The sequence below is a fragment of the Apiospora aurea genome (genome assembly GCF_038362705.1).
Source record: "Apiospora aurea strain CBS 24483 chromosome Unknown utg000008l_segment0_segment0, whole genome shotgun sequence".
NCBI classification, from domain to species: Eukaryota; Fungi; Ascomycota; class Sordariomycetes; order Amphisphaeriales; family Apiosporaceae; genus Apiospora; species Apiospora aurea.
Genome location: NW_027117395.1, coordinates 905836 through 918836, shown reverse-complemented (window position 1 = coordinate 918836; position 13001 = coordinate 905836). Strand labels below are relative to the sequence as shown.

General features: G+C 57.9%; 5 protein-coding genes across 5 annotated transcripts; 2 read left to right on the top strand and 3 right to left on the bottom strand.

The window, feature by feature from the left end:
* Nucleotides 1-3: 3 nt before the first annotated feature.
* Nucleotides 4-959, top strand: PG986_011781 (uncharacterized protein; the record flags this gene model as incomplete). Its single annotated transcript, XM_066848003.1, has 2 exons — nucleotides 4-57; nucleotides 591-959. 2 exons carry the CDS (start codon nucleotides 4-6, stop codon nucleotides 957-959), a joined length of 423 nt encoding a protein of 140 aa, XP_066694699.1.
* A 2367-nt stretch (nucleotides 960-3326) lies between these two features.
* Nucleotides 3327-4325, bottom strand: PG986_011780 (uncharacterized protein; the record flags this gene model as incomplete). Its single annotated transcript, XM_066848002.1, has 1 exon — nucleotides 3327-4325. The coding sequence occupies one exon, from the start codon at nucleotides 4323-4325 to the stop codon at nucleotides 3327-3329; it is 999 nt and encodes a 332-aa protein (XP_066694698.1).
* Nucleotides 4326-5280: 955 nt separating this feature from the next.
* On the top strand, nucleotides 5281-8457 carry PG986_011779 (uncharacterized protein; the record flags this gene model as incomplete). Its single annotated transcript, XM_066848001.1, has 3 exons — nucleotides 5281-5397; nucleotides 5464-5786; nucleotides 5856-8457. The coding sequence occupies 3 exons, from the start codon at nucleotides 5281-5283 to the stop codon at nucleotides 8455-8457; spliced, it is 3042 nt and encodes a 1013-aa protein (XP_066694697.1).
* A 724-nt stretch (nucleotides 8458-9181) lies between these two features.
* Nucleotides 9182-11007, bottom strand: PG986_011778 (uncharacterized protein; the record flags this gene model as incomplete). Its single annotated transcript, XM_066848000.1, has 3 exons — nucleotides 9182-9312; nucleotides 9396-10662; nucleotides 10726-11007. The coding sequence occupies 3 exons, from the start codon at nucleotides 11005-11007 to the stop codon at nucleotides 9182-9184; spliced, it is 1680 nt and encodes a 559-aa protein (XP_066694696.1).
* A 746-nt stretch (nucleotides 11008-11753) lies between these two features.
* Nucleotides 11754-12787, bottom strand: PG986_011777 (proline iminopeptidase; the record flags this gene model as incomplete). The annotated part of the gene is made up of 2 exons (XM_066847999.1): nucleotides 11754-12604; nucleotides 12673-12787. 2 exons carry the CDS (start codon nucleotides 12785-12787, stop codon nucleotides 11754-11756), a joined length of 966 nt encoding a protein of 321 aa, XP_066694695.1.
* Nucleotides 12788-13001: the final 214 nt, after the last annotated feature.

The window sequence follows — 13001 nt, the reverse complement described above, 5'->3', positions numbered from 1 at the left end:
ACAATGCCGACACTTTCCAAATACTGCGCTCGATGCCACAAAAATCGCCAAAACCACGTGAGTACGACAGTACTGGCCACAGCCCAATTCTGCAATCCTGGATATGCTGTAACATTGTTTATGGGCTTTCCTATTAGCTCTTTGAACCAGTACTTGAACGGAAACATGCCTTTGCTATTAACCGTTTTCGGTCTCCCCCCTTCCCATCACGCCAAACTACGAAACCAGCCGCATAGCAGACAAAGGAAAAGTTGGCAGAGGCAGCAAAAACTAGGATTGGCCGGCGTCTTACTAAATATAGTTTGATTGTTGATCTTATAATATACGAGCTGCTATATATTACTCTTACTTGGATGTCAGGCCTAGTCAGGTATTGCAACATGTGAACCTAGAACCGAGTCAGCGAACAGGGACGTAAGGGGTCGCCCCTTTTCATGATCGCATCAGTCCTTGAGTTTGCCAATCTGATCCAGCCGGCGTCTAAAGCTGGCAAGACTTTCTAGCGCGAGCCTGTCATAACTGAAAAAATCTTCGAGCGCGAGCTTGTCATAGGCCTTTTCACGGAACTGCTGGTAAATAACGGACTCCAGGTCCTCGTCAGGAAACCGGTCACGCAGGCATCGGACCCAGGTATGCGCGAGGCCGAGCTTGTCCTGCAGCCCAAAGTTGTTCCTCGACAGCGTGACGATGATCCGGGCCCAGCGCGCGGCGCCTTCGAACGTCGCATCCACGTCCGACAGCCGGTGCGCCAGCGTCTCGTCCACGGCGCCGACGGGGTCCCACTCGACCTCCTGGTCGAGCCGCTGGTACCAATGGCGCATGATCGCCGTGCGCCTCACGGAGGACTGTGCGGCCTTCGCTTTCCGGGCCATTCTTGTGAGGTGGGTGCGAAGTTTGGCCTTGCCTTCAGCCTCTTTCAACTCCTCGTCCTCGTCCTTGTCCTCAAACTGGAATTCTGACTCGTCTCCGGCGCAATCGGCACAGGGCCTATCGGCCTTCAGGGGAATGAGGGGTGTGTAACCTACGTTCGTGCAGTAATATGGCGCGTAGTAATTGCTTTCGAATACACAGAAAGCACCGGAGGCCCTCTCCAAGACTTTTCGATCTGCATGCGTGCATGAATACCTGGTCCAGACCACATTTTTGCACATGTTGGGCGCTCTGCTTCCTGACGTTCTCGAAATATATCCCCACCGCTCACTGTCCTTGAGGAGTTGGATCAATTTATATATCGATTTCTTCCACTCTTAGTATGTTTATTAAGGTCTCCGAAACAAAACAATTATCTACATTGGAGGTGCCACGCAACATCTAGAGTGCTCTGCCGTCTGGGACAATGGCTTAATTATCCGTCGAGTGCAGACGAAGAAAGGGAGTGGCACAAGGCCCCGAGTCCGAGCAAACAATGACTTTGTAGCAGTCAAGAAGATTACGAGGCCCTTTCAGCATGTAAGCGCCAGCTGAAATTCCTGTTCTGGACCGCTCGGGAAAAGTGTACCTCCTTGGGGTTGTTCTTGGACTTACGCAAGGGGATATACCACAACTTCAGTACTTACATATAGTCATGAGTGGGGAGTATAGGGCCTACCACCAATCCAATGTTACGTAAAAGAGGATATCAGCCGCTAGATGTAACGTGATTCGGATGGGAGCGAGCCGGTTCCGCAGCAACGGCTTTCGGGCTCACAGGAACGCGTAATGCGGTCTCTTGTTGTTCTATCGCACTTTCGCGTCCATCATCGATATCTTGATAAAAGTGTGGTCCCAGGTGGAACGACCGCAAGAAAGACCGTTGGTTCGGTGTCGGCTCAGCCGACATTAAATACGCTCACGTTGCGCTTCTTGGCCAGTCGATTTTGTCGTCGTCCGGCAAGACGACGCGGTATTTCGGTGCCTCATGATGGGCTGGGCTGGGCTGGGCTGGAAGCTTCGGTAGCCAGGTAGCTCATCGACGTCCAGGATCCTTCCCGAATCCAAGGTTCGACATCCAAGCAACCGGCTGTGAATACCACCCTAAGAGCTGGCGCATTGATCAAACTCGCGATGGTGGCAGTGCCAAAGTGTCGCGGAGTGGTGGGGTCGTGCCGTATCGGATTGGGCCGCAGCAAGCCAGTTGGTTCGGGCAGGGGTCATCCCTGTTGGGCCATCTCAACCCATCGGCAAATCAGATCGCGGAAAAGGCAATTGCCAGCCACTGTACATACCTACCTCGGACGAAATGAACCATCAATCTTTGTATCTCGAAGATTGATCCATGCCGTGTTGTTTCTACACGGTCTTTCTTGCTTGTTCTCTGCTCTGTGAACTCGTTTTTCGGTGTTCGGACACGCAACCGTCTCAGCCTCCGATGAAAGAGATCGATCTGTATCAGATACGCCCCGTTGTATGTATACCATGACCCACTGGTAAGCATAGACCGTCCAGACCCCTCGTCTCTACTACCCTGTTCCTGGCCGGAGAATAGCTCACACCACCCATAACCTTAAAACCCGAAGCAAGCGGCCGGGGGGTGCCGCCCTGTAACTGCCAGAAGAGAAGAGGCTGAGCGGCTCTGCAGCTGGGCGAAGAAGCTTAATCCTGACCACCGATCCCGAGATCGTCAAAAGATCACCAACCAGCACCCCTCTCTGTAGCCCCTCCCTGCCAGCTGCCTCCTAGCTGGATTTTCTTCACCAGCCATGGTACCCATGATCACCGGTGCATTGCCGCCAGATGGCAAGGTCCCCTTTAATCCCGCCTCGCCCAGGGCGGCTGCCCTGACGTCCCTTCGACACGTTTCGAACCTGCAATGAGCTGCGCCTCGAGTTCCTCTTGCAATGTTCGGCATTTGGTGTTACAACCTGAAGCCCTATCAGACGAGGGTTCCCCTCTACCGACCCATCTTTCACGTTCAACGGCCCTGTCCATTGGCGTTCGTGAGATCGACTAGGCTAGGCCGTACAATGTGTGGGTTGTTGGTTTGCTTGGCTGTGCCATATACATAAGGGATAGCGTCTCTCTGCGTCTGAGCCCGAATCCTGCCCTTTTCTGCTTTCCGGTAAATCGGATGTCTGTATTGTCATTCATTTTCGCCTCATCTTCTTCTCGTCTTGTCTTGTTTTTAATGTGCAGTATCACTAGCTGGCAGTGAACACATTCCCTATTTCCAACTATCACAACGAGGACTTTCGTAGATTTCGACAACCACCTCCTGGGAGGCATACCGAGGGTTTTCCGGTCCTTTACTTTGACGACCATCCTGTCGTTTCTGGGTTTTGAATCTCATCAAATACAACGCTGTGAACACGAGGGGATTCGCTGTCGGAGGAACAACTACAGCCGCTCGTTCACGCCCACTGCCAACTATTCGTCACTTCTTCTTCTTCTTTTCGACACCAAACCCGGCCGACGCCAAACGTTTTCACGATGAAGTACCTACTCGCCCTTTCACAAGTGCTGCCCCTGGCGCTGGCAACCGGAGGCGGAATGCCGGCACCGGGTGGTGCCATGCCGCCAATGGGCGGCGGTGCCGCAGCGCCCCCAGCCGGCCAGCAACCAGCAGCACCGCAGATGGCCGTCAGCACCGTCTGGATCGCCGTGGCCTCTTGCGCCACCGGCGCGCCCGCGCCCCCGATGCAGTGTGTCCCGTGTGGCGCCTCCGGACAGGCTCCTGGCGCTGCCATGCCCGCCGGCAAGTCGATGAAGAAGCGCACCGGTGGCGGCATGGCCCCTCCTCCTCCCATGGGTGGGGAAATGCCCGCCGGCGGTGGTGCTGGGATGGCACCTCCCAGCCATGGGGGAGCGATGCCTCCGAGCCATGGGGGCGCAATGCCCGCAGCCCCGGCTGGACACATGCCGGCAGCAGGCATGTCTCCGCCAGCCATGCCGGGCCACGGAGGCTCGGCTGCAAAGCTCCCTTGTTGCCCCCAGGGCATGCCCATGGCGGCGCCGCCGCCCCACGGCGCGATGCCGGCCACGGGTACTATATGCCCTGCTCCCATGATTTGCGTCAACCCCGGCATGGTGCCGCCAGCCCAGGGCATGATGCCCCCGCCGCCCGCGGGATCGGCAGCAGCTCCCCCGCCTGCCCACATGATGCCACCTCCCGCAGCCGCACCGCCCGCTATGTCAGGTGCCCCCAAGTCGCCGCCGATGATGATGCCGCCACCCGCAGCAGCACTGCCCGCAAAGTCCAGTATGGCGCCCCCCGCGGCCGTGCCGCCACCGCCCAAGACCTCGGCCGTGGCCCCGCCGCCGCCGCCCATGGCCAGCGGTGGCGCCGCGACCAACACGACCAAGCCCGCCAACGGGACGGTGACTCGGCCGACGCCGACGCAGAGCGTCATCACGGCGCGGGCGTCGCGGTTGCAGACGTGGGGCGGGAGTCTGGTCGTGGCGGCGGGTGTGGGGTTTGCGTGTTTGATGTAATGATGTCGTTACCATGATTTCTCTTTTTTATTTTTATCTCTCCTTCTTTTTTATTGGAACGAAACAAAAGGGCTACTTTATATGTAAAAGTGTTGGGGGAGTTTGGAGAACCCCCCTCATATGCACATACGATATACCGACGGCTAGGCCATCGAAGACGAAAAGGAGAACAGGCATTCTTACGACCATCACACACGCTCATCCCCTCCTCCCTCAACCCCCTTGGCAAAAGAAAAGAGAAGAGGGCACGATACCCGTTCGGATAGAGGCCGCTGCCCCTACTACTGCTACTATTACTGCTACTGCTACTGTTACTCAGTCACGATCTTTCACTGTACATATATCTATGTTTGACACATCAACCGGGGCTGTAGAAGAGTTCAAGCAATTGACGCTGTATGGATCCCAACAAGATGTACATTTACTGGACTATGCCTGCACTTGACGTTGCATCGTTACCATGTTGTCGAATTGAACTCGCGTGGGAGGCACTGCAGATTGTAGCGTAGGTTTGTGACTCACTTATCACCGATGTACTCACAAAGACTTGAAGCCTGCTGCCTAGAGGAACGCCCTCGCAAATGAAGAGAGTTTATGGGGCTGTAGATCCGTTCGTTGCTCGTAGTAAGCACCAGATCCATCTGCCGTCTGCGGCGCAGTCGCCGCCGTTGTCAGGCTGCGCCGCAGGCGGCGTGGAGTCACAACACGAAGCCTACCCGCTAGACCATGGAGCTAAGCCGCCAGCACCACCCGAATATGGGATATAAAAGAGACAGGTCTATGGTATCTGCAACCGCGTGGTGTAATCGGCGTTCGAACTTTATGCATCGTCCCTTTTGCTTCGGACTGTTTGACTTGCTTTAGCTAGGCAAGATGGATGGGCCGCCTGACAATCCTCGTATCTGCTCCATAGCCAAGAGAATATCCCCATTGCCGCCAGAGCTGATCGCCCCCATTATCGCGGACCAGCAACTACACCGCGTTCTAGAGGTGAGTGTGCACCGACACCGACACCTCCGTACCTTCTCGTGCAAGGAACTGACAGCAGGACCATAGCTATCCCTCGTCCCGACCGCCGGCCCGAGTCTCCTCTGGGCGATTAAGAACTCCTTCCAGTGGAAATGGCTATTCGTCCGCGAGGACGGGACCAACCAGCTCGAGGAGCTCCAGCGGCTGTTCAAGTCGATCAATCTCTTGTCCTGGGCCTGGTGCCGACAGGCGGCCATGCGGATACCCGCCATGGCGAAGCGATACGACCTAGACGTCGACAGCGGAAGCAAGAAAACAACATCGCTCGGGCAGCTCCAGGAGGAGTTCCTCTCCGTCTTCCAGGACCTCCTCCCTGTGCCCAGACGGCAGAGGCGATTTCGGGGTTTGACGTAAGTGAAAGCACAATGGTTTCCCCTCCCCCGCCTATTGCGTGATGTATGTACTGACCGGCCAAACAGTGAAGCGGAATTCGAGTCGGTAACACGATTCCTGCCTAAAGACATCATGTCCCGTATCAAGTCTGCGGAAGCTCCCGAAAGCATCCGCATCCCAACGCTTGAGGAGTGCATGAAGTCCAAAGAGCCCGCGGCGGAGCTTGCCTCGACCATAGCCAGCCACGACTGGACTACCGACCAAGCCCAGACCTTTCTGTCGTATCTGGCGCAGGCGCTCGCATTAGAGGCCCAAGCCAAGTCCCAAGAGCTCCGTCGCCTCGCCGATCTGTACGAGGTCTTCCCGGCCGAGCTCAAAGAGCCGTTTGCGCCCCAAGAGCGCGGAGGGGACGCCGCGAAGCAGCACGTCCTGGACGGTCTGCGCCGCGACGCACGGCGCGTGCTCACCAGACCGATCCGCACCTCTGGGAAGGTGGACGGCGGGTATCCCTTCAACTGGAACCGTCACTCGCACCCGTACCGCTTCCGGTACCCGCACCCGGCTCTGGTCCCCGCGGACTGGGTGCTGCGACTCATCTGCCTGGCACTGGAGCGGTACCCTTTACCCGATGACGGTGGCGCCGCAGAAGCAGCTGGAAGCAGCGAGCAAGGCCTGAGGTACCCGCCAGAACTACTGCCGGACCTCCGCCAATGCGTCCATGGCTTGCCAAATATACTTGAGTACAGTGGCGTCTCCGCATATGCACGATATAGGCAACTGAGTGACCCGTCGTTCAATGTCGCGCATGTCAGCTATCTCAAGAAGACGAAAGAGGTTTCGTCTCATTGCTACGCTGAACTGGACTGGCTCGAGGCCCTTCTTCGGTGTGTTAGCTGGATCAAAGGCGAAGCCCCAGAGCTCGTGCAAGAGAGCTTGAAGACTCCGACTGACCAGGACACGGTTCGCGAGGAGGGGGCCAAATCTTTGAGCACCGGGGAGAAGATACAATCAACCGGGGCCATCTCTCTAGTTGATTATGCACCACTCCTGACTCGAGACGATTACGAGTCTTACATCTCAAGGGAGTCGGCTGAGGTCATTGCCCAGCAGCTCCGAGTAGACTCTTCGCTGAGCAGCGGGGACTTGGACCGGCTCCCGTCACTGTTGGCTCTATACCTACCGCGGATCCCTTCCGAGCGCGCGCGCGATGTAGCGGCATGCTTGCTTCCAGGCGCCGATCGATCGGTGCGAGAACTCACGTACCAAGACATGGTGAAGAAAGCCCAAAAGGCCATCCGAAGGGCCCCGGTCGGGGTACCCTTTGAAGATTACCATGGTTACACGTATCATCCCAAGATAAAGGATTCCACGGCGGATCTTTCGGCAGAAAGAACCTGGGAAGTGCTGCGCGACTATGCCGCCTCCAGACCAGCACCGAGCGGCGGGCCCTTGCGCTACTGCTACGTGTGCCAGACGTACCTTAGCCATGCCCACAAGGTGTTCCCGCGCATGTGCGAGCCCTGCGGAGAATTCAATATCGCCGGGTCAGCAGTTTCTCTTCCGCCAAACTTGGAGCTTGGCGGGAAGGTGGCTCTGGTCACTGGCGGTCGCATCAACTTGGGCTTCCACACTGCGCTCCGGTTGCTGCGATGCGGCGCTGCAGTCATAGTTTCGACACGGTATCCGGAAGATGCGGTTACTCGATACGAGAATGAGAGCGACTTTGCCATCTGGAAAGACCGTCTCAAAATCGTCGGGGCCGACTTCAGGGCAGCCGGAGATGCGTTCCAATTGGTTGAGCGAGTGCGAAATCTTGTTGGGCGGATGGGCGGAGTGCTGCACATTCTGATTAACAACGCAGCCCAGACTCTCACTGACAGCGTAAGAAAGGAGCGGGACGCCGTGTCCAGGGAGAAGCTACTGAAGGGTCAAGAAACCGACAAGCCAAATTTGATAACGCACCCGTATGAGCCCAGAGTGCGCGGCGTCACTGGCCATGGCTTGATTGAATCCAGCGGCGTTGAAGCATCAAAGCTCAGTGGCCAAATAGCCGGGGATATTTCGGAGAAGGATGCAAGTGCTTTGACCGGCCAGGCGACCGAGTTGAGCTCCTCCGTCGCCGAGGCTGAAGATGGCCCGTCGTCGTGGGTGCAATCTCTAGCCGACATACCCTACGAGGACGTCATCTCGGCGCACAGCGTCAACACGTTCGTCCCGCTGATCCTGATCCGCGAGCTGATGCCGCTGATGAACCACGCGATGCGGCCGGGCTACAGCCCCGCGAGCGCGGGGCCGCCGCTGGGCTACGTGGTCAACGTGTCGTCGCGCGAGGGCCTCTTCGAGCGGTCGCCCCGGAGCCAGGCCAAGAACAACGGCAGGCACGTGCACACCAACATGTCCAAGGCCGGGCTCAACATGCTCACCGAGACCGAGGCGTACCGGGCCTGGCGCGGCGCCCGCGTCGCCATGAACACGGTCGACCCGGGCTACATGAGCGCGGCGCCCGAGTTCGAGCACGCACACGGCGGGGAGAGGCCGCTCGGCTGGGAGGACGGGGCCGGGCGGGTGCTCTGGCCGGTCGCGATGGGGGAGAGGCTGGTGACTGACAAAAAGGCCGCTCCCGTTTGGGGGCGGTTCCTTAAACATTATGGTGCTACGCGGGTTGATGTGCGATTAGGTCGGGGTTGAAATACATACCTGGGGATAGATGGAGAAGTGGATCGCTTAAGGAGAGGCAGCAGTAGACAGCTGGGTTGATAGGCAAGAACCGTTCCCTGCATGCCACTGAAGCTAGTATGTTAGCAGCCAGTAGCGAGCTTTTTCAGCAATCAATTCCCGACATCCTGCCAGAGTGGTTAATGGGTGAGACTTGAATCCTCAGTGTGAGGTTCAGCCATCTCATGACTTCGGTCGCGTAGGTTCAAATCCTGCGGATGTCGTTAATTTTCGACTTTTTGCTTTTTTTCTATTTTTGTTCTTCGGTACCAGCGCATTTGATCGAGTCAGTATCAGGTCCAACATTTCGTATGATGTCGTTGAATAAATAACCCAATGCTGCGTGGATTGGGATCTGTCTGATCATTTTGGGTTTTGGGTACCCTGCTGCCCCTCCTTCAGCGCTGCATTTCGGTACAGCACGAATAATTAGCGGCTTTCAGCGGACGGTCTAGGACAATTGAAGGGCCTAGGTCAGTAGACCAGCGCCCGTCATTTCAATTTCAGCGGCCCTGCCCAAGCTCCAATGACTTCCCTAAAAGAAAGCAAACATCACCCTCGACTTGCGTTCGAGTCTACTGTGAACTATGTCTGGATACAATGCGTGTCAACACATCACACTTAAATACTTGAATAGATATATAGTATGGTCACTTCCTAATGGGTTACACTCCGATTGGATTCAGATTCTCAGCGTTTACGACGTGCCTGCCGGCTTCTTAAGCTCTCCTTCAAGCCATTCCGCAATGGCCAACAGCTTCTCCTCTTGATATCGCCGGCCGATGATCTGCAACGAGACCGGCGCACCATCATAGATCTCCGGGTCATCTGTGGGGTTCCGTCATTAGTTCTCGGCCATTACGAAAGAACTGGGAAATGTGAATCACGAGCTTCTTTGCGGGAACACTTACAATCACCCTGTATCTTCTTATCCAGCTCGCTGACCGGCCGAAAGCCCGCGTCGACCACATCAACCCCCTTATCCACCGTCGTAATCGGCACCACCACGCTCGGCAAATCCAGCGCGTTGACGAAGCTGGAATACCCAATATAATCGTACTTCCCCGGCCGCACGGCTGTGAACGGCGCGCAGGGCGCCACGAACACGTCCGCCGAGGTGCCGTTCCAGTAGTCCAGGTACTCCTTGCGCCGCTCCCGCAGCGCGCGGTTGGTCGCGGCAATGGCCGAGGCGTCAGCTTGCGGCCGCTCCTTCCAGACGTCGAGGAGCTGCGGCGCCCACGGCTCGCCTGACAGCGCAAAGTCTTTGCGCACGTCGGCGCCGCCGTCGTAGGTCCAGGTCTTCATGATCAGGTCGGTGACGGCCTCGTGCGACTTGGCCGGGGGCTGCCAGTCGAAGACCTTGTTGCCGGACCGCGCGACCAGGTTCCGTAGCAAGGCCAGGGCGCGTTTGAGGGGCGGGTGCGGCCCCACACCGCCGTCGTGGTCGAGGAAGCCGATGCTGAGCTGCGACGTGGCGATGCGGTCCTTGGTCTGCGCCTCCAGGTCCGCTCGCCAGGGGATCTCTACTACGAGCGGATCGTGGAGCCAAGGCTCGGCCGACAGGATCGATTTGGTAAGGAGCTTGACTCCGCCCGCAGAAGAAGCCAGCGGTCCCACGACGCTGAGCACCGAGTTCTGCCCGTCCATGGAGTTCGCCATGCCCTCGTACGGCAGCCGGCCCGACGTCGGCCGCAGCCCAAAGAGCCCGTTGAACGCGGACGGGATGCGGATGGACCCCCCAATATCCGTCCCGAAGCCGCCCGGCGACCCGCCCAGCGCGATGAGCGCCCCCTCGCCCCCGGAGCTGCCGCCGCACGACAGGTGTCGGTTCGCCGGGTTCCACGCGTACCCGACGATGTTGTTGACCGTCTCGCCGCACATGAGGGTGTGCGGCACCGCCGTCTTGCAGTAGAGCACCGCCCCCAGCGCGCGCAGCTCGCGCACCATCTCGCTCTCCAACGTCTGGCGGCGCGGGTCCGCCCGCTGGCCCTGGAAGGTGCCGATCCAGCCGACGTAGCCCATCGTGGTGTCGACGCCCCGGACGTGGAACTGGTCCTTCAGGCTCACGGGCAGGCCGTGCAGGGGGCCTTTGGGCTTGCCGTGCTCGGCGAACCAGGCGTCGAGGTCCTTGGCGTCGGCCAGGGCGGCGTCGAAGAACATCTCGTGGAGGCAGTTGACCTAGCGACACAGGTAAGCGGTTCGGTTCTTGTTCCGTGGCATGCGCCATTGGCGCGTACGTACCAGTTGGTGGCTGAGGGAAGCGCGGTGGCAGAAGGCTTCGGCGACCTCGACGGCGCTCCACGCACCAGATGTCGTCTTCTCGACTATGCCCACCGAATCGGCCTTGGTGATCTCGACTTCCTTTGGCGAAAGGAACTGCTCGATATAGGCCCCGGCCACATTACGCTGCTCGTCTACGGTGGGGATCTTGTCCAGGCGCCATTTGGCAGGGATGGAGGCGAGGATGGCTTCGCGCTTTGCAGCGGCCAACGTTTGCCACGATGCATCACCAGTGCTGCTCATGGTTCTCGTCTGTGTTCATGTGCCTCTTTGATAAACTCTTCAATAGTTACTTGACGTAAGTTTACGGCCCCGAACTCTAAGTTGGGATGACACATTTATAGTCCACAACACCCGTCTCAAGATCGCCATCGGATAGATGAGCGGGGTAGTCCCGTTGGGGTCCAATGTTGGAGACGGGTTGGCATGGCTTATCAGTTCCTGTTGTGTTATCTTCCGATGGCACTTTTCTGCAGGTTGCTGCCTCCGTCGGGCGCGGGGCGTGATCTGGTGTCGGATCTCGGTACATACCGACTCTTAGACGTCAAGTTCCGCTTGGCTTGGCCTGGAAAGGAAACCGATGTGATCGGAAATGTGGCATCGATGCATCGTGCATGGTGACAGGATACCCTTGCTAGCATATCTTGTTATATAACTGGAGACCCTTACTAACACTTGGAAACCCTGGTAGGAATCAGGCGTTCGGCATCTGCTCACAGACATCCTGGTTGCATTCCCAGTTGTCGATGGTGGTCTGTTGTTTACACTACATCATCTGATTTCCGATCATTCCAAGCCATCCAAGTATCCGCTCAATTACCTATTCAGCATAGTCCTGGCACTAACCTCCAGCGAGATTGAAATTATGTATGGTGGCTGAATAACACGTCAATTGTGCTACGCTGAGGGGACCTTGCCCCGATGTGTTACACGGATGCCCGCGCGAATCCCTATTCGTGCCCTAGTATCCCTTCTGGTACGTCCGTCCCTCATTCCAACTGGGCATACTCATCGCAGACCGCCTTCAACTGCTTAAACGTACCAGGCTCCAAGGCACTGTGTCCCGCCCCGTCGATGATGTACAGCCTCGACCGCGGCAGCGCCTCGTGCAGCTTCCAGGCATACGCCGGCGGGCACAGCAGATCGAGCCGGCCCTGCACGAGGCTGGTTGGGATGTGCGCGATCCGCGCGGCGTTTTCCGGCCTCAGGAACTGCAGCGGCTCCAGGAAGCAGTCGTGCACAAAGTAGTGCAGCTCCAGGCACGTGTGCGACATGACCCAGTCCTCGTCCTCCAGCTCCCGGAGCGCCTCCGGGTCCGGCTTCGTCGCGCTCATGCACATCTCGCGCTTGTTCCAGGCGCGGGCGGCCGCGAGGCGCGTCGCGCGGTCGTCGCCCTGCGTCGTGAGCTCGTAGTAGCTCCGCGTCCGGTCCGCGCGCTGCTCGGGCGTGGGCAGGAAGTCGAGGACCGCGCGCTGGGCCTCCGGGTAGAAGGCAGCACCGGCGTTCTCAGCCCAGTCTCCTTCCTCGCGCGAGCCGAGGTAGATGCCGCGCAGGACCAGCGAGCCGACCATGGCCGGGTGGGTCTGCGCGTAGGCCAGACTGAGCGTCGAGCCCCAGGAGCCGCCGAAGACCATGTGCCACTTGGGGATGCCGAGGTGCGTGCGCAGGGCCTCGATGTCGGCGACGAGGTGCTGGGTGGTGTTTTCGCGGAGCTCCGCGCAGGGCGTGGACTTGCCGGCGCCTCTTTGGTCGAGCAGCACGACGCGGTAGATTACTGGGTCGAAGAAGGCCGTGTTGGCCTTGGATGTGCCAGCACCCGGGCCGCCGTGAAGAAAGATCACTACGACGATATTTAGCTCCCCGCTCGTTGAACTAAGAAGAATCGCTTATAAGGATATGAAAGCTGACCTGGCTTGCCATCTCGCGGCCCGTACTGTTCATAGTGCAGGTTGTGAATCTGGTCGACTTGGAGAAACCCCTCGTCGAAGGCGTCCTCATGTGCGTATCCGACATTTGCAGCCATGATGTACAGGAAGTTGATCTGGAATTCAAGACAAGAGTGAATTTCAATGGTATGGGAATTCCTCCAGAGAGATGTTGATGTTCAAATAGGTTGTTGTATTTTGTGACACCCCTGCGTACATGTACGGCGTGAGTCATGGCTGTCAATTTGGGGGTGAGATGAGGCGGCTCGGATTTCGTGCGAGGAGCTTTCGCCGAAGAACTGACCAATGAGA